The sequence below is a fragment of the Coregonus clupeaformis genome, chromosome 40, assembly GCF_020615455.1.
Source record: "Coregonus clupeaformis isolate EN_2021a chromosome 40, ASM2061545v1, whole genome shotgun sequence".
NCBI classification, from domain to species: domain Eukaryota; kingdom Metazoa; phylum Chordata; class Actinopteri; order Salmoniformes; family Salmonidae; genus Coregonus; species Coregonus clupeaformis.
The window spans coordinates 14363911-14385263 of NC_059231.1; the positions used below are offsets into that span (position 1 = coordinate 14363911).

At 44.0% G+C, this 21353-nt stretch overlaps 1 protein-coding gene across 1 annotated transcript in view; it reads right to left on the bottom strand.

Annotated features, from left to right (window-relative positions):
- Positions 1-21126, bottom strand: part of LOC121554931 (receptor tyrosine-protein kinase erbB-4-like) — a 225254-nt gene extending 204128 nt beyond the window's left edge. The window contains exons 1-2 of the mRNA XM_045212027.1: positions 21094-21126; positions 20597-20795 (exon numbers count right to left, since the gene is read on the bottom strand). Coding sequence (XP_045067962.1) covers positions 20597-20795; positions 21094-21126 — 232 coding nt within the window. The remainder of the gene's footprint in view (positions 1-20596; positions 20796-21093) is intronic.
- Between the last annotated feature and the right edge of the window lie 227 nt (positions 21127-21353).

Here is a 21353-nt window from a genome sequence, read left to right on the forward strand (position 1 = left end):
ACTCCTCCTCTTGTTCCTCCTCACTCGCCCTCTCCCTTTCCCCCCTGCTCCCTGGCACCACTGACATTTCAGAAATGAGAGGCCTGTGATTGGCAGGAACAGAAATAATTGGCTTAATCCTAAAGTGTTTCATTAACATTTCCATGTGCTCCGAGGATGAAATGTGTTCCTATTAGGGCTAGCTAACATCTTCCAGGGTCTGGGGAGAGAGAGGTGTGTTCTCTTTAGGGATATATAACATTGTGGGTACGGTGAGAAATAGGGAGAATGAAGGAGGAGGAGGAGGAGGAGGAGGAGGAGGAGGAGAAAGGAGTAGGCCTCCAATTCTAATCTCCACCCTGTTTTAGAAAGCAGGTAGAATATAAGCATTAGGGGAATGGTACAGATGTCGGATCTTAATTTGAGCCAGTTTGCTACAGCAGAAAAATGATCCTGCAGCAACAGGAAATGTGAATTATTATGTGGATTATAATTAATTTACATTTTTGTAGGGGTTGATACATTTTTGTAGTAAGGGAAAATCATGTCTGAAATTTCCAAGTGGAAACTTCAAACTTCAGAAGCCTTTTTAAACCTCAAATACACTGCAAGTTTTACATTTCCTGGGATCAGGGGGATCAAATTAAGTTCCTACATCTGTATGGGCAGACAATCCTGATGGTGAAATCGTTGACACTGGGCTACTTTCCAATATCCACACTAGCATACCACTTCAAATGCATACTCAATACATTCTAAATGGTATGTTAGTGTGGACATTGCAACAGAACGTAGTTCTCTTGTTGTCAGGTTAGTTTTCGGTTTATGTCCATTTTACCCATAGTCCTCCAGGCTGAGAATGTGACGGACTGGCCTGGTTTAGCGCTAACTAAAACATAGCCGGAGGGAGGACTAGGCTGTGTTTTGATGATTAATTGACATTAAAATTCCTTGCATGCTCACATTAACTTTTAATGAGGCAAATTTCTGGTTTCGGCTGGTTCATCCGATCCATGCAAAAATATTCCCCAAAAACTGGAGAGCCAATAGACAGACAGTGGGTACTAAATGTGCACAAGGTTACTCAGCCCTCTTTCTATCTTCTAGTGACCCTTCAGATGAAAGTGAATGGGGTGCAGTAGGGTACAGTACTTGGGCTCATCAGTTAGTCCAGTTAGTCCATTTAGGCTGGCCCCCTCAGTCCCTCTGAGCTGGGGCTGTGAACTGTTCAGTAGTCAGACCCTGGTGTGTGAAGAGCACTGCACAGCACAGCACTGTAGTTTCCTTTTATTTCATTCTCAATTTACATAGCTTACGCATGTACATATGCACACACAAGGATTACTTATGGGGTTATGGGTGGAGAAGTCAGAGGAGGCCAGCCCCCCTCTTTCCTCTTCTCATCTCCCCTCCTCCTAACAGGTCCTAACAGGTCCTAACAGGTCCCAGATCAGTCAGAGGTAGTGATGATGGCTCCCTCCCTTGCATGACTTCATTATCAGCAACTCACTATTAATAGAGACAGATAGGAATGCAGGGCAGGAGTGTCAAACTAATTTTGCCCAGGGGGCCGCATTCGGTCTTCAAAGAGGTCCGGAGGGCCGCACTGAAAATTGGTTATATTTCCTCACCGTCAAAAAAAAGTTGTATGTCCATCGTTTTTTTTGTAATTTTCTATGCTCCCTGACTGTCTATCTTTAATTTAGGTGATTATTAGCAAGCTGGACACAGTCAAGAAACTGTATGAATGTTGGTCCGTTGTCATTTATACACAGTTAGTTTCGATTTGGTTTTTGTCATTTTAAAGTATATTGAGTTTGTTCATCATTAATACATTTATTTACTTAAACATCCTGTGTTTCTATGTCAAACAGTTTGTTATAAGACAGTCTTCTCTGATGTACAGTGGGGAAAAAAAAGTATTTAGTCAGCCACCAATTGTGCAAGTTCTCCCACTTAAAAAGATGAGAGAGGCCTGTAATTTTCATCATAGGTACATGTCAACTATGACATACAAAATGAGGAAAAAAAATCCAGAAAATCACATTGTAGGATTTTTAATGAATTTATTTGCAAATTATGGTGGAAAATAAGTATTTAGTCAATAACAAAAGTTTCTCAATACTATGTTATATACCCTTTGTTGGCAATGACACAGGTCAAACGTTTTCTGTAAGTCTTCACAAGGTTTTCACACACTGTTGCTGGTATTTTGGCCCATTCCTCCATGCATATCTCCTCTAGAGCAGTGATGTTTTGGGGCTGTCGCTGGGCAACACAGACTTTCAACTCCCTCCAAAGATTTTCTATGGGGTTGAGATCTGGAGACTGGCTAGGCCACTCCAGGACCTTGAAATGCTTCTTACGAAGCCACTCCTTCGTTGCCCGGGCGGTGTGTTTGGGATCATTGTCATGCTGAAAGACCCAGCCACGTTTCATCTTCAATGCCCTTGCTGATGGAAGGAGGCTTTCACTCAAAATCTCACGATACATGGCCCCATTCATTCTTTCCTTTACATGGATCAGTCGTCCTGGTCCCTTTGCAGAAAAACAGCCCCAAAGCATGATGTTTCCACCCACATGCTTCACAGTAGGTATGGTGTTCTTTGGATGCAACTCAGCATTCGTTGTCCTCCAAACACGACGAGTTGGGTTTTTACCAAAAAGTTATATTTTGTTTTCATCTGACCATATGACATTCTCCCAATCCTCTTCTGGATCATCCAAATGCACTCTAGCAAACTTCAGACGGGCCTGGACATGTACTGGCTTAAGCAGGGGGACACGTCTTGCACTGCAGGATTTGAGTCCCTGGCGGCGTAGTGTGTTACTAATGGTAGGCTTTGTTACTTTGGTCCCAGCTCTCTGCAGGTCATTCACTAGGTCCCCCTGTGTGGTTCTGGGATTTTTGCTCACCGTTCTTGTGATCATTTTGACCCCACAGGGTGAGATCTTGCATGGTCCCCAGATCGAGGGAGATTATCAGTGGTCTTGTATGTCTTCCATTTCCTAATAATTGCTCCCACAGTTGATTTCTTAAAACCAAGCTGCTTACCTATTGCAGATTCAGTCTTCCCAGCCTGGTGCAGGTCTACAATTTTGTTTCTGGTGTCCTTTGACAGCTCTTTGGTCTTGGCCATAGTGGAGTTTGGAGTGTGACTGTTTGAGGTTGTGGACAGTTGTCTTTTATACTGATAACAAGTTCAAACAGGTGCCATTAATACAGGTAACGAGTGGAGGACAGAGGAGCCTCTTAAAGAAGAAGTTACAGGTCTGTGAGAGACAGAAATCTTGCTTGTTTGTAGGTGACCAAATACTTATTTTCCACCATAATTTGCAAATAAATTCATTAAAAATCCTACAATGTGATTTTCTGAATTTTTCTTTCTCAATTTGTCTGTCATAGTTGACGTGTACCTATGATGAAAATGACAGGCCTCTCTCATCTTTTTAAGTGGGAGAACTTGCACAATTGGTGGCTGACTAAATACTTTTTTCCCCCACTGTATATACATTGTAATATTGGGATGCAAACTCAAAATGGAATACATTTCAACTCTATATCTGACATGGTACAGGTGTGTTCTTTTTTTAAGCCAATAACCATGTGTGTGAGTTGTATACTTTTGTTTCAAAGTAGATTTGTTTAAGACTACCAAGAATCACTCTGAGTGACCCTGATTTAGCCCACTGCAGTAAAAGGTTAAAACATGGAGCCCTCATTACTAATGCCATAGCATGTTTGTGGTGATTTGCTATACAACCCCCTCAAAATCTATGACATAGTCGCAAAAGCACAGTTCTATATCTAAATGTATAGCGTAGTTGTAACAAGAGGTACTAGCCTATATCACAGGGCTTTTTTAAGTAAGGACAGTGCCGTTTGAAGCTGGGAGATATGTTTTAATCATTCAGTTTCTTAATGATGACACCCAATCCATTATTAATGGCTCTGGTTCCACCATGGGGCCCAGGCAGTGCTAGGCTGGGGCTAGCAAGCTAACTAATGCTATACAGTATTAGCATTAACTAGCACTCTCCATTTGATCTCAGTGTAATTACCACACTGATTTACCCTAAATGCTATCAAAAGTTTGATGTTAACTAAAGAAGGCCCTGGAAAAAGGGATTATTATGATTTATTTTAATTTTAGAGGCTTTGTTTTTCATTTTGTTTGTTTCTTGTTTGTTCTCTTATAAGAGGCAATAGGAAAAAGCTACATGGATTTTATTATTATGCTTCCTTTTGTACTTATTGTTATGATCAGGGTAGCTGAGAAAGTTTCAGACAGTGTTTCAGACTCTTCTGATAGTGAAGATACACTTGAAGATAAATTGCTACTGAAGAGAGGTGGTGTTTCTATGTAGTGTACTGTAGTTTCAGATATCAGTTTTATTATATTAGAACTAGTTGCAGTAGGAGCAAGACCGCTTCCCCACCTGGGAGTTTCAAGCAGAAACTTTACATAAATGCCCAATTTACTCAGAATGAACTATCCCATTTACTTCAAGATGGAAACAGATTTGTTTTTACTAAGCCCACATTTCATTATTTGCTATTTAAAATGTTCCGTTGAGGGCTGGAGGGTCAGTTCCCTCTGAAGCTGAAGATGTAACATTATTTGTTTTTGTCCCAAATGGCACCCTATCCCGTATATAGTGCACTACCTTTGACTAGGGCCCAGATGGATCTGGTCAAAATAACTGCACTATAGGCAGAAAGGTCAGTTTTGGAATGCAGCCTTAATGTTGTCGGCCATTAATATTTCATAAAACTCTCCAATTTCCTGCTTATGCAATTCCCACATAGGATAATTAATGAGATAAGTGGATCCAGTCAGCAAAATACAGCAGGAGAAAGAATAAAGTGTGGTTGGAGCCCAGCAGCACATTGTTACTACATAGCCCTTATTGTCAGATGGGTTATTAGTCTACAAGATGCTCAGTGTCAATGCATACTCTTTCAATCTGCTGTCTTGGAGAAAAATCTTCAAAAAACAATGGTTGCGTCCAAATAATTCCTTCCTCCTGAAGTGTGCACTTGTTCACTACTCCCCACAAATTGAAAATCATTGGATTGGTGTAGGCATGGGCTAGAGGGAGTTTCCATACACCAGGGAAAATGGTGCAGCAGAGCTTCAAGAAAACAGTAACTTTCAAACTAGGGATTTCCTGGCTAATTGAGGTAAGACAGCATTTCTGCTCATAGATTATGCATGTATGAACTACACATTGACACATCCAGCCCAAAGTTGGAGGTTTAAATAATACTTTCTTAGTCGCCTAAGTACCAGAGCATGTCTTTAATGTACCATTTTTGTAGGGGTTGATAAATTTTTCATTAGGGCAAATCAAGTCTGACATTTTAAAGTGGAAATTACATACTTTAGAAGCATACAAATACACTACAAGTTTGTATTTCATGATGTGCGGGAAAATTCTCAGCAACAAAAGAGTGATCAAAGACCGTGACCGGAAGACCTATGAGGCGGCGCACAATTGGCCCAGCGTCGTCCAGGTTAGGGGAGGGTTTGGCCGACTGGGATGTCCTTGTCCCATCGTGCTCTAGCGACTCCTGTGGCGGGTCGGGCGCATGCACGCTGACACGGTCGCCAGTTGTACAGTATTTCCTCCAACACATTGGTTCGGCTGGCTTCCGGGTTAAGAGAGAAGTGTGTCAAGAAGCAGTGCGGCTTGGCAGGGTCGTGTTTCGGAGGACGCATGGCTCTCAACCTTCGCCTCTCCAGAGTCCGTACGGGAGTTGCAGCGATGGGACAAGACTGTAATTACCAATTGGATATCACAAAATTGAGAATATTTTTTAAAATAAAAAATAAATTTAAAAAAGTGATCAAATTAAGATCTTACATCTGTATAGTAAGACAGAGGGGAGCTGTTTCGCTCGCTTGGATGCTTTCTCAGGTGAGATAGTTTCAGCCACTTGCGAATTGATGGAACGTTGGCGGGTGAACAGTGCAATGTTCGGATGATGGAATTATTTTGGACGTATGTGCGAAGGTCTCCTACTTTTTTAAGTGATTTGTTTGACAATCAGATGAAAACATCATGACTGGTTGTGTTCATGCCACATTAAAAGGTAATACATTTTTACAGTTAAATTACATGTCTTTATTATGAAAAAATAAAGAAATGCACGCGCTATCAAATGCCCGTCCAACTGATTCGTTCGGACGCCAGCCCTGGGCTGGTGTTAACACGCTGTTCCTAAACTGCATTATAGAGCTCGCAAATGTGACAATATGAATGTCGTCTTTCAAAAAAAACTCCCTTTTGCCCTCCTCCAAGCGATGAAATATTGAGTATGACACAGGAGTAATTGCATGGGAAGTAATCAATTAGACACACAATTGGAAGCGACCTGAGGTCTGGAAGCTGCCAGGCGAGAGGAGAGGAGAGAGGTGGAGATTGGCGAGAGAGAGGTGGAGATAGGTGGAGAGTAGAGAGAGAGGTGGAGAGTAGAGAGAGAGAGATAGAAAGAGGAGAGAGGTGGAGAGTAGATAGAAGTAGAGAGAGGAGAGATGTAGAGAGAGGAGAGATGGAGAGAGATGAAGAGTAGAGAGAGAGAGAACGTTAGAGAGAGGAGAGGAGAGGAGAGGAGGTGGAGAGTAGAGATAGATAGAGGTGGAGAGAGGTAGAGAGTATATAGAGGTAGAGAGATGAGAGGTGCAGAGTAGAGAGAAAGAGAGGTAGAGAGAGATGAGAAGTAGAGAGAGGAGAGAGGTGGAGAGTAGAGAGAAAGAGAGGTAGAGATAGATGAGAAGTAGCGAGAGGAGAGAGGTGGAGAGAGGAGATAATGTGGAGAGTAGAGAGAGTGAGAGGTAGAGAGAGGAGAGAGGAGAGAGGGAGAGGTGGAGAGAGGTGGAGAGTAGAGATAAAGAGAGCTAGAGAGAGATGAGAAGTAGAGAGAGGAGAGAGGTGGAGAGTAGAGAGAGTGAGCGGTAGAGTGAGGAGAAAGGTAGAGAGAGGAGAGAGGGGAGAGGTGGACAGTGGAACAGAATGCAAGAAACATAGTGTTCTAGTCAAAAGCAGTGCACTATAAAGGGAAGATGGTGCCATTTGGGATGTAACCTTGGACAAAAAACAATCTCAGCTCTCCTCCTGTGGGGGTTTCTCATAAAGACAGAGACAAGGCTGGGGAGAGACTGTCCAAAGACTCTTCAGGACAAGACTGATTCCACTTGTCCTTTATTTTCACCGTGTCCTGTCATTCCATCCCTCCCTCCATCCCTTCATCTCTCTTGTGGGTGTTTCTCAGAGAGACAGGGGCCAGGCAGGGATCTGCTGTCCAAAGACACTGATTCTCCTGCTTAGTCCTTCAATGAGAGACTGTCACTGATTCCTCTCATCCTTTATTTTCACCTTGTCCCATCCATCCATCCATCCGTCTATACCTCTATCCCTCCTGTGCACCATTTCATGATCCATGATGCTTTCACGAAACACTGAGCAGAGCTCGTTGAATTTAATGTATGATCATTAAGATTTTCCCCTTGATAAAATGCAGTACGATGAAGAGCAGATAGAACACAATGTTCTGAATGTTGTGAGTGACTGTGTGTGTGTGTGTATGTGTGTGTGTGTGTGTGTGTACAGTACAAGTACATTAAATAATACACATGTAGGCTTTGTGTCACGATCGTCGTAATGAGTGGACCAAGGCGCAGCGTGAAATGCGTACATCTTTTAATGCGTACTTTGCACAATACAACAAAACGAAACGTGAAGTCCTCGGTCATAAACACAAACCTACACGGAACAAGATCCCACAAATGACAAGGGCACAACAGGCTGCCTAAGTATGGTTCCCAATCAGAGACAACAAGACACAGCTGCCTCCGATTGGGAACCACCCCGGCCAACACAGAAACACACGATCTAGAAAAGAACACATAGAAAACAAAACATAGACGCTACACATATAAACTAACACCCTGGCTCAACATATAAGAGTCCCCAGAGCCAGGGCGTGACAGTACCCCCCACCAAAGGCGAGGACTGCGACCGCGCCAACTAAACCCAACAGGGGAGGGGCCGGGTGGGCATTCCGCCTCGGAGGCGGATCCGGCTCCGGGCGTGACCACCACCCTCTAACTACCCCCCCGTAGCGCCCCTGGTCTGGTCTGGCCCTGCTGGCTGGAGCTGGACTGGACATCGGTGGAGCGGATTGCTTAGGCTCCGGTGTGGAGCAGCTGACCGGTACCTGACCAGGCACCGGTGAAACAGGCACGGGCTGTGCCGGACTGACGACGCGCACCACAGGCTTGGTGCGGGGAGCAGGAACGGGCCGGACCGGGCTGACGAAGCGCACCACTGGCTTGGTGCGGGGAGCAGGAACGGGCCGGACCGGGCTGACGACGCGCACCACTGGCTTGGTGCGGGGAGCAGGAACAGGCCGGACCGGGCTGACGACGCGCACCACAGGCTTGGTGCGGGGAGCAGGAACAGGCCGGGCTGGCGACGCGCACCATAGGCTTGGTGCGGGGAGCAGGAACAGGCCGGGCCGCGCTGGCGACGCGCACCACAGGCTTGGTGCGAGGGGCAGGAACAGGCCGGGCCGGGCTGGCGACGCGCACCACAGGCTTGGTGCGGGGAACAGGAACAGGCCGGACCGGGCTGTGGAGACGGACTGGAGGTCTGGAGCGAAGAGCTGATACAACCCGTCCTGGCTGAATGCCTATTTTTACACACTCTGTGTGAGGCATCAGCACAGGACGTACAGGGCTGTGTACTCGTACTGGCACTACAGCACGTGGCACTGGCGCAGGATATCCGGGACCGAGGAGGGGTACTGGAGGCCACGAGCGTTGAGCCGGCACACTCCGTCCTGGCTGCATGCCCACCTTAGCACGACACGTGCGTGGTGCTAGCACAGGACGTACAGGACTGTGCCGTACCACTCGCGGCACAGTACGCAGCTCCGCATACCTCGGAACCTGCCCAGTCTCACGCTGCCTAGCCTGAGTACGGGGAGTTGGCTCTGCTCTACCTCTAGGCTCCGCCAACCTCCCTTCCAGCCCCCCAAACCCGGTGGCCTCCTCTCCTAATCCACAAACTCGCCCTGTAGCTGCCTCCAGCAGCCCCGTCGTCCATGCCGTGTGCCCCCCCCAAAAAAATTATTGGGGTTGCCTCTTGCGTGTCCGACGTCGGCACGGTTGGCACCGCTGCTCCTCTCTATGGCGCACCTCCACCGTCTCCTCCCACGGACGGCGATCCATTCCGGCCTGGATTTCCTCCCAAGTCCAGGCTGTCTGCTCCTGGACACGCTGCTTGGTCCTGTTATGGTGGGATCTTCTGTCACGATCGTCATAATGAGTGGACCAAGGCGCAGCATGAAATGCGTACATCTTTTAATGTGTACTTTGCACAATACAACAAAACGAAACGTGAAGTCCTCGGTCATAAACACAAACCTACACGGAACAAGACCCCACAAATGACAAGTGCACAACAGGCTGCCTAAGTATGGTTCCCAATCAGAGACAACAAGACACAGCTGCCTCCGATTGGGAACCACCCCGGCCAACAAAGAAACACACAATCTAGAAAAGAACACATAGAAAACAAAACATAGACACTACACATATAAACTAACACCCTGGCTCAACATATAAGAGTCCCCAGAGCCAGGGCGTGACACTTTGTATACTGTGTCAGTTTAACTAGCATTGATGAGAGAATGAGAACGAGAGAGAGAGAAAGTGCAAAAATGTGAAAAATAGAGAAATAACAGATGGACTGTGAGTGAGTAGTGGATCCAGTCTTGGCGTCGGGTGTGAGCTGCGAGCACCGTGTGTGTGTGTGCGTGTGTCAGCTCACCGTGTAGGGAGAGAGAGAGAGAGAGAAGGATGTCTGGCAGATGGGAGAAGATACTTGATGCTTTTATTTTGGACAGAGAGTAATGGCAGCGTGCAAGCAGTAAAAATAAATGGATGAGCAACACTGACTGAACAAAAGTATAGGAAAACAGGCAACTAGCTGGGATTATTATTTTTTTTTATATAGAAAATGTGTAAACTGACATGTTCATCTTTGTTATGTCTCTTATTGAGGCGGTTATTGTTCTGAAAACTCAACAGGCAGCCATTACCGTGTGAATGCACTGAGCCCAGCTCAACTCGCCTCAGCTGCTATCTACAGTAGTTGTGTTCATGGTGACTCAAAATAAAAAACAAGAGAAGCAGAAGAAAAATGTTTGCCTAAGCATGAAAATAGGTCTAATTAGTCTGAAATGGAAAGCATACTGAAGCTGCACTTTAGAAATGTCAAACGAAGTGCCAGTGTTTAACTCTTGTCACTGTGCTGTGCGAGACATATAATTCACTCCAATCATCTGCTTCTGGAGGGACAGGTAGGTACAGTTAGGGACAAGAAATGGCTGGGGGGAGAGGGGTGGATTATATGAAGAGAGATACTAGTGTAGAGAGAGAGAGAGAGAGAGAGAGAGAGAGAGAGAGAGAGAGAGAGAGAGAGAGAGAGAGAGAGAGAGAGAGAGAGAGAGAGAGAGAGAGAGAGAGAGAGAGAGAGAGAGAGAGATCGATCTAGTAACTTTTCCTGATTCATCTTAGTGCGTTTTAATGTGTACTTGAGTGTGTTTCCTGTTTCATATGCCTAAGGATGACTAAGAATAACTGAAGCCTGATTGAAAGGTGCCACAGAGGGACTACACAGACCCAGCAAACCCATGAGTGTTCCTTCTTTCTACAAAGTCTCCTACACAGACCCTACTGAACAATCAATATAGCCATATCACAATATACCAGCTACAAATTGATTTTATCCAGGGCAATTACTACCTCCTAGGGATTCAGGTCGGTTTCAATACCGAGGGGTCCGTTTTATCCGTCTCCAGATTAGCCCTGTGTGTAGTTAATAACCTTTATCCTCGTATATGTCGCTTATAGATCATATCGATCGTTTTACAGAGAGCAGGGTATGAAAGGAACGACAGGATAATATGACAGGACATGAAAGGGTAGCCATTGCAGGCGTCTCTGCCACTCTATGCCTGTTGAAGTATTCCGGAGAGGGATACAGTGAGGGAGAGAGGGGAGGATCTTTGGATGGAGGGTGTGTGTGTGTGTGTGTGTGTGTGTGTGTGTGTGTGTGTGTGTGTGTGTGTGTGTGTGTGTGTGTGTGTGTGTGTGTGTGTGTGTGTCACAGCCTGAGACCCAGAGACCAGCTCCCAAGGCTTGATATAGTAGGAGCATGACGCAAGTAGTATCAAAATTGATACAAAGAGACATACAGACAAATAGAAAAATAGCATATGCAGTGCAGTCCATCTTCCTCCTTTCCACACTACTGGCCCAGGGACATGTATGGGACGATGGCATTTCAAACACCACTCTGCCTCTTTTCACTGTGTCTGCCTCTGGACTCTCAACCAAGTATCACAGTGATGCGATAGGACTCTTCTGGCACTACAGAACATTTTTTGTATTTGTATTATTGATTTTACTTAACTGCCCCATTAGAAACATGTCCTGTGAACAAACATGTGAACATGTCCACGTCTCTTGTTAATTATGTATGTGTGTGTGTGTGTGTGTGTGTGTGTGTGTGTGTGTGTGTGTGTGTGTGTGTGTGTGTGTGTGTGTGTGTGTGTGTGTGTGTGTGTGTGTGTGTGTGTGTGTGTGTTTGTAGACCAAATAGAACAATGAGTAGTAGGTTAATATATGCACTGTCTCAGAGTGAGCCGGGAGAGAGACAGAAACTCACTGCACTATTCCTGCTGAATAAAAACCCTGTGAATGAATGTTTGTCCTACACTTGTATTGTTAGGTAACAGAACACATACAGCACACTGTGCTCCGATGGTGTGGTCTCTGGACATTGTATTCTGTGTCTCTCTCTCTCAATTCAATTCACTTTATTGGCATGACGTAACTATGTACATACAGTGGCTTGCGAAAGTATTCACCCCCCTTGGCATTTTTCCTATTTTGTTGCCTTACAACCTGGAAATAATGCCTACCACTTTGAAGATGCAAAATATGTTTTATTGTGAAAGAAACAAGAAGACAAAAAAGCTGAAAACTTGAGCGTGCATAACTATTCACCCCCCCAAAGTCAATACTTTGTAGAGTCACCTTTTGCAGCAATTACAGCTGCAAGTCTCTTGGGGTATGTCTCTATAAGCTTGGCATATCTAGCCACTGGGATTTTTGCCCATTCTTCAAGGCAAAACTTCTCCAGCTCCTTCAAGTTGGATGGGTTCCGCTGGTGTACAGCAATCTTTAAGTCATACCACATATTCTCAATTGGATTGAGGTCTGGCCTTTGACTAGGCCATTCCAAGACATTTAAATGTTTCCCCTTAAACCACTCAAGTGTTGCTTTAGCAGTATGCTTAGGGTCATTGTCCTGCTGGAAGGTGAAACTCCGTCCTTGTCTCAAATCTCTGGAAGACTGAAACAGGTTTCCCTCAAGAATTTTCCTGTATTTAGCACCATTCATCATTCCTTCAATTCTGACCAGTTTCCCAGTCCCTGCCGATGAAAAACATCCCCACAGCATGATGCTGCCACCACCATGCTTCACTGTGGGGATGGTGTTCTCGGGGTGATGAGAGGTGTTGGGTTTGCGCCAGACATAGCGTTTTCCTTGATGGCCAAAAAGCTCAATTTTAGTCTCATCTGACCAGAGTACTTTCTTCCATATGTTTGGGGAGTCTCCCACATGCCTATTTTTTTATTTAAGCAATGGCTTTTTTTCTGGCCACTCTTCATTAAAGTCCAGCTCTGTGGAGTGGACTGCTTAAAGTGGTCCTATGGACAGATACTCCAATCTCCGCTGTGGAGCTTTGCAGCTCCTTCAGGGTTATATTTGGTCTCTTTGTTGCCTCTCTGATTAATGCCCTCCTTGACTGGTCCTTGAGTTTTGGTGGGTGGCCCTCTCTTGGCAGGTTTGTTGTGGTGCCATATTCTTTCAATTTTTTATAATAATTTTAATGGTGCTCCGTGGGATGTTCAAAGTTTTGGATATGTTTTTATAACACAACCCTGATCTGTACTTAGATTGCACACAGGTGCACTTCATTTAACTAATTATGTGACTTCTGAAGGTAATTGGTTGCACCAGATCTTATTTAAGGGCTTCATAGCAACGGGGGTGAATACATATACAGTGGGGAGAACAAGTATTTGATACACTGCCAATTTTGCAGGTTTTCCTACTTACAAAGCATGTAGAGGTCTGTCATTTTTATCATAGGTACACTTCAACTGTGAGAGACAGAATCAAAAAAAAAAATCTAGAAAATCACATTGTATGATTTTTAAGTAATTAATTTGCATTTTATTGCATGACATAAGTATTTGATCACCTACCAACCAGTAAGAATTCTGGCTCTCACAGACCTGTTAGTTTTTCTTTAAGAAGCCCTCCTGTTCCCCACTCATTACCTGTATTAACTGCACCTGTTTGAACTCGTTACCTGTATAAAATACACCTGTCCACACACTCAATCAAACAGACTCCAACCTCTCCACAATGGCCAAGACCAGAGAGCTGTGTAAGGACAACAGGGATACAATTGTAGACCAGCACAAGGCTGGGATGGGCTAAAGGACAATAGGCAAGCAGCTTGGTGAGAAGGCAACAACTGTTGGCACAATTATTAGAAAATGGAAGAAGTTCAAGATGACGGTCAATCACCCTCGGTCTGGGGCTCCATGCAAGATCTCACCTCGTGGGGAATCAATGATCATGAGTAAGGTGAGGGATCAGCCCAGAACTACACGGCAGGATCTGGTCAATGACCTGAACAGAGCTGGGACCACAGTCTCAAAGAAAACCATTAGTAACACACTACGCCGTCATGGATTAAAATCCTGCAGCGCACGCAAGGTCCCCCTGCTCAAGCCAGCGCATGTCCAGGCCCATCTGAAGTTTGCCAATGACCATTCGGATGATCCAGAGGAGGAATGGGAGAAGGTAATGTGGTCTGATGAGACAAAAATATAGCTTTTTGGTCTAAACTCCACTCGCCGTGATTGGAGGAAGAAGAAGGATGAGTACAACCCCAAGAACACCATCCCAACCATGAAGCATGGTGGAAACGTCATTCTTTGGGGATGGTTTTCTGCAAAGGGAGAGGACGACTGCACCGTATTGAGGGGAGGATGGATGGGGCCATGTATCGCGAGATCTTGGCCAACAACCTCCTTCCCTCAGTAAGAGCATTGAAGATGGGTCGTGGCTGGGTCTTCCAGCATGACAACGACCCGAAACACACAGCCAGGGCAACTAAGGAGTGGCTCCGTAAGAAGCATATCAAGGTCCTGGAGTGGCCTAGCCAGTCTCCAGACCTGAACCCAATAGAAAATCTTTGGAGGGAGCTGAAAGTCCGTATTGCCCAGCGACAGCCACGAAACCTGAAGGATCTGGAGAAGGTCTGTATGGAGGGGTGGGCCAAAATCCCTGCTGCAGTGTGTGCAAACCAGGTCAAGACCTACAGGAAACGTATGATCTCTGTAATTGCAAACAAAGGTTTCTGTACCAAATATTAAGTTCTGCTTTTCTGATGTATCAAAAACTTATGTCATGCAATAAAATGCTAATTCATTACTTAAAAATCATACAATGTGATTTTCTGGATTTTTGTTTTAGATTCCGTCTCTCACAGTTGAAGTGTACCTACGATAAAAATTACAGACCTCTACATGCTTTGTAAGTAGGAAAACCTGCAAAACCGGCAGTGTATCAAATACTTGTTCTCCCCACTGTACAAGCACCACTTTTAAGTTATTTATTTTTTAGATTTTTTTTCAACAACTTGATTTTTTAATTTAACTTCCCCAATTTGGACTATTTTGTGTATGTCCATTACATGAAATACAAATAAAAATCAATTTAAATTACAGGTTGTAATGCAACAAAATAGGAAAAACACCAAGGGGGATGAATACTTTTGCAAGGCACTGTATTGCCAAAGCTTACTTTGGATATTTACACTATTAACATAATTAAAATAGTAATAATCAATATTGTCAACAGGACAACAGTAACATCAATAACAAAGGGTCAAAATAACCATTGCACAATAACAATATAGAGGACATGTGCAGGTTGGTTGGTCTGTCAGACACTGTCCCTCATCTATGGCAGGCAGCAATGTAGTGTGCTGCCAAACCACAGCTCTCTGCGTCCTCCCCCAACAGGACGGGTAGCCTATTCTCATCAGAGAGGAAATGACACTCTCTAATTGTTTTATATTTTTTACATTTTGTCAGGAAATGCAGCTTTGTCTCAGGTTCTGCTGTGGTGCAGTGGTTGCACAGCCTTTCCTCTACAGGGAGCCATGTTTTCCTGTGTTTACCCTTCTCAATGGCAAGGCCATTCCTGTGTCTACCCTTTCTCTCTCTCTGTGAAGACACACCAGCAACCATTGTCTTCTCTCTTACTCCCCCTCTCTCTCTCCATCCATGTCTCTCTCTTACTCCCCCCCTCTCTCCCCATCTCTCTCTTTCTCTCTCTATCTCTAGTTTTTTATCTCTCTCTGTCTCTGTCATCCCTCTCTCTCTCGTTCTCTCTCTCTGACTGACCAGACAGACACCAGACACAGCAGTGACCTCTATCCTCTGCCTCTCAGGACAGTGAGTGATTTGGGTCTATAGGTTAACTGTCCATTACAGACCCTGTCACACATTATTGTATCAGAACACCTAATGGGCTCCTGACATAACTGGAAAATCACATTGTATGATTGTCCCAAATGGCACCCTATTCCCTATATATTGTACTACTTTTGATGGGGCCTCATAAAGCTCTGGTCAAAAGTAGTGCACTATGTGTGGAAAATGGTGCCAATTTAGATGCAGACCTGGTGTCTGGCGGCAGGTAGCCTAGCGGTTAAAGAGCATTGGGCCAGTAACTGAAAGCTCGCTGGTTCAAATCCCTGAGACAACTAGGTGAAAAATATGTCTGTGCCCTTGAGCAAGGCACTTAACCATAGTTGATCCTGTAAGTCACTCTGGATAAGAGCATCTGTTAAATGAATGAAATGTCAAATGTAAATGTTATTCATTTCTCCGGTTACAACCATAGCCCAGAACTAGCTCCATAGCAACAACATAGACTATGTTATTTGTCCATACCTTAACTCCCCTCAAGCAGTTTACATATAGGGACAATTCTAGCTGGGAGGTAGTAAGACAACATAAGTTATGTCACTTAGTCAGAGTATTTTACCTGACTGCCTACATTCTTAGTAAGGGCTGTATTCAATCTGTCTTACCTAGGAAGTTCAAATGTTACAGCTAGATTGAAATTAAAAGGCAATGTTAAGAAGTTAGCAGAGACTGGATTCATGATAAACACTGCATATGTCAATCCATATCACAAAAATGTATATTGCACAATCCGTAATACAGATTGAATAGAGCCCTAAGTGTTTGTGATACCTGTGGGAAATGTACATATGACCTTAGCGTTGCTAGTGCCACACGTTTACCACATTAACCACACAAGAGCACCTTTTACAGTTTTTCTCAATTGCTAAAACACTAAACCCTATTGTCTGAACCAAATGCTCAGTTGCCTGAACCCACTGATTTAATCAATCACTCTTTTGGCAAAACCATAAGCACTTTTCACCTGTTTAGACATAACTTGCCAACACATTTTCATTGTGATGCACCCGTGCTGCATAATGGTGAGCACAGGTGACAAAAGTCAAACACAATTAGAGCACAGGTGTCACCACTTGAACACAACAACTCAAAATTGATCACACTTGTGGCTAATGATGTGAGGGAACATATACAGTAAGCCAGTTCAGAGAGCACTGGTTTGTGAGGCCCTACAATGGATAGAAATCTGAGAGGAAGAGTTCGTGTGAGAGGAGGTCGAGGTGGTCGAGGTGGTCAGCGAAGACAAAGAACAGTAATATCTGATGAAATCAGAGCTACTGTGATTGACCATGTTCTTGTCCATGGTATGAGCATGAGGGAGGCTGGACAAAGGGTACAACCAAACATCAGTAGATTCACTGTGTCCACCATAATCCGAAGATTTAGAGAAGAGAACAGGTAATTACCTTTTTTTGACATTATAGTACAGTATGTAAATGTTGACAGCAATTACTGTATGACATACTATATACTGTACCACAGTATACTGTAAGTAAATATATGTTTCAGTACATCACTGTACCAATGTACTGTAGTATTGTAATGGAGGGTTGGTCTAACTGTTTGTAGGCCTAGTATTCCATGTATATTTTTTGTAACTCCATGTTCTCTTTTTGTAGAATTTAAAGACTGCCACATGGGGGTGGGAGGACAAGTATGTTCTCCCCACACCAAGAGACCCTAATTGTTGATATGGTCCGTGAGAACAATGCCATTAAACTGAGCGAAATTCAGCAGAAGATCATTGAGGACCATTTAAATTTTGAGGGTATCAACAGTGTCAGCCTCTCTACTGTTGATCGTGTCCTCAAGCGCAACAGACTGCGCATGAAACAGCTATACAGAGTGCCCTTTGATCGCAACTCAGACAGAGTCAAAGAGCAAAGATTCCAGTATGTACAGGTTGGCATATATCCAGACACATTCAATGTTGATTACTCTAAGTAGTGATTTACTGTAGTGGCCTAAATCACTTTTCCGTATCACTTACAAAACTATATCTATTTCTACAGAGGGTTTTTCAACTGGATGCAATGGAAAGACCCCATCAATACATCTACATGGATGAAGCTGGGTTTAATCTCACCAAAAGGAGAAGGAGAGGCCGTAATGTGATTGGCCATCGGGCCATTGTTGGTGTTCCTGGGCAGCGTGGTGGCAATGTCACATTATGTGCTGCCATCAGCAATCATGGGGTTGTCCACCATCATGCCAACCTGGGGCCCTACAACACTCACCAGCTCCTCATTTTCCTCAATCACATGCGAGATGCTTTGTTAGGGTAGCAGGATGAGCATCCCATCTATGTTGCTGTTTGGGACAATGTGAGTTTTCACAGAGCCCTCCAGGTTAGAGAGTGGTACAATATGAACCAAGGTTTTATCAATCTTTGCCTTCCACCGTACTCCCCTTTCCTAAACCCCATTGAGGAATTCTTCTCCTCATGGTGGTGGAAGGTATATGAACGCCAACCTTACACCAGGGTAAATCTCCTGCAAGCTATGGGACTTGCCTGTGGTGACATAGGTGTGGAGGCATGCCAAGCCTGGATACGGCATGCCAGGGGTTTTTCCCCCGTTGCCTGGCCAGACAAAATGTGGCCTGTGATGTGGATGAAGTCCTGTGGCCTGACCCAGTACGGAGACATGATGCTGTGGCTGAGTAATGCACTTATTTGTATATTTTTGTACTTTATTTTTACATGGGCTTACTGTACACAAGTGGCAAACGCATAAGATTTCTGTTTGTTTTTACAAGTGCTACATGTAAATGCACAAGATTTCTGTTTTGTCTTTTTGTACAAGTGCTAAATGCACAGTTTTTTTTTGTTTTGCAACATGCATTTAGCCTACAGTGAACAATAAACATTTATTTATCCAGCTTCATGTCCTGAGCATTGTGTTTTCTATTTTTCTACGTAGTGTTTAGTGACTGTTCAGTAGTGTTTTTAATTTTGATAGACTCGGGGCACGATTTGACAACATAGTTCAGTTTTGAGCACAGATTGAACTGTTTTGAGGTGAAAGTTTGGTTTTGCAAGAAGAGTCTGAGGTTTTGTGAATGTAGCTTGAAAATTGGGTTTTGTGTTCACAGTTAAGAGAAAAGGAGAATAGCTTTCAAGAAATGTGCCTTAGCAATCGAGAAAAACTGTAACAGCATCTTAAACATATACTGCTGAGTTTAATCAGCACAATGGCTGCACTTCAAAAAGGTCTAGGGCCTGTTTCCCGCTCCTTATTCTTCAAGGTCAAGTATGCTTGTGTAAATGCTAGGGATGGATGCTAGCATCTAAAGAGAATGCATCAAAACCCTGTCTGTATAGGGAGAGCGAGAGAGAGACAGAGAGAGAGAGAGAGAGAGAGAGAGAGAGAGAGAGAGAGAGAGAGAGAGAGAGAGAGAGAGAGAGAGAGAGAGAGAGAGAGAGAGAGAGAGAGAGAGAGAGAGAGAGAGAGAGAGAGAGAGAGAGAGAGAGAGAGAGAGAGAGAGAGAGAGAGAGAGAGAGAGAGAGAGAGAGAGAGAGAGAGAGAGAGAAAGAGAAAGAGAAAGAGCGAGAGAGAGAGAAAGAGAGAGAGAGAGAGAAAGAGAGACAGGTAGCTTAGTGGTTAAGAGCGTTGTGCCAGTAACCGAAAGGTCGCTGGTTCTAATCCCCGAGCCAACTAGGTGAAAAATCTGTCGATGTTCCCTTGAGCAAGGCACTTAACCCTAATTTCTCCTGTAAGTCGCTCTGGATAAGAAAAAAAAAAAGAAAAAGAAAGAAGAAAAAGAATAAACAAATAAATAATCAAAAAAAATTTAAAAAATAACGTTGATGTTGAGATGTGTCTGTTACTTGAACTCTGTGAAGCATTTATTTGGGCTGCAATCTGAGGTGCAGTTAATTGCCGATTTCCGAGGCTGGTAACTCAAATTAACTTATCCTCTGCAGCAGAGGTAACTCTGGGTCTTCCTTTCCTGTGGTGGTCCTCAGGAGAGCCAGTTTCATCATAGCGCTTGATGGTTTTTGCGACTGCACTTGAAGAAACCTTGAAAGTTCTTGAAATGTTCCGGATTGACTGACCTTCATGTCTTAAAGTAATGATGGACTGTAATTTCTCTTTGCTTATTTGAGTTGTTCTTGCCATAATATGGACTTGGTCTTTTACCAAATAGGGCTATCTTCTGTATACCATCCTTACCTTGTCACAACACAACTGATTGGCTCAAACACATTAAGAAGGATAATAATAAATTATACTAATTAACTTTTAAGGCACACCCGTTAATTGAAATGCATTCCAGGTGGTTGCCTCTTAAAGCTGGTTGAGAGAATGCCAAAAGTGTGCAAAACTGTCATCAAGGCAAAGGGTTGCTACTTTGAAGAATCTCAAATCTCAAATATATGTTAATTTGTTTAACACTTTTTTGGTTACTACATGATTATATGTGTGTTATTTCATAGTTTTGATGTCTTCACTATTATTCTACAATGTAGAAAATAGTAAAAATAAAGAAAAACCCTTGAATGAGTAGGTGTGTCCAAACTGTTGACTGATACTGTACGTAATTGCAACATAATTGCAATGCACTCAATACAAATAACTGAGGAACAGGTACGTAGGTACAGAAAACACAGTATGACTTCACACAAAAACAAACAGGGAAATGGACGTGGTATGCACGACTGCAGTGTACTTTAGAGTAATTGCAGGTAATGGAACAATGTTATAGTAGTGTGTACATATACAGAGGTAGCTTCCAGGTCAAGAACAGGCTAGTTTCAAACCATGATAAAGTAAAAGGCTACTCGCTAATGATAAATGTAATGTTTGCTTTGACACATTGTATTTCACAGCATGTACTGTACACACAAGCATTTCGCTACACTCGCAATAACATCTGCTAACCATGTGTATGCAATTTCAGAGTTTCAGACAGAGGAGACACAGAGAAATATAGCCTACAGGATACCCATCTTAGACACATACCTGTGAGGTTCTTCAGTCCCAGCTGGCGCAGGCCAAAGTTCCCATCTCTGCGGTAGTTGAGGAAGATTGCCAGAGCGTAGCGGTCTTCATACATCTTAGTTCCTCTGATGATCCTCAGGTTCTCCAGGGGCAGGTAGTCAAACTGGTTCAGAGCCACCAGCACATAGCCCGTCACCTCCCGGATAGACTGGAAGAGGAGAGAGGCGAAAGAGAGAACATCAGACACAGCAGCACGAAACACGAGCCACAGAGACAATCAGACATAGATAGCTTGGTCCCAGATATTTTTTGTCCTGATCTATTTGTGCTGTCTTCCCAACTCCTATGGTTTTCATCAATGACAATGACTAAAGATCTGGGATCAGGCTAAAGCAGACACAGAGCAGCTTTGAAAACTGATTCATCATAAGGTCATGTGAGGGGGAAACCCCATGGGGGTGAAGGAAGACTTTGCTAAAACTTTATGCTCCCAAGTTTGTGTCCACTCCACTAAGTACCAGGGTGACGCAGGAGGACATCAGCATCACCATCGCTTCACACTTAAATGTCATTTAGAAAGGATAATGACCACAGAGACTTTACAAACCCACCCAGCCAGAGCTGGTATGAATCAAAGTGACATGACCACCCTCCCCTCATCCACCCTCCTGTCATGGTAGCTGTCATTAGAAGTGACAGACAAAGTGAGGTTACATCCCAAATGGCACCTTATTCTCTATTTAGTGCCCTACTTTTGACCAGTGCCCTATAGGCCCTA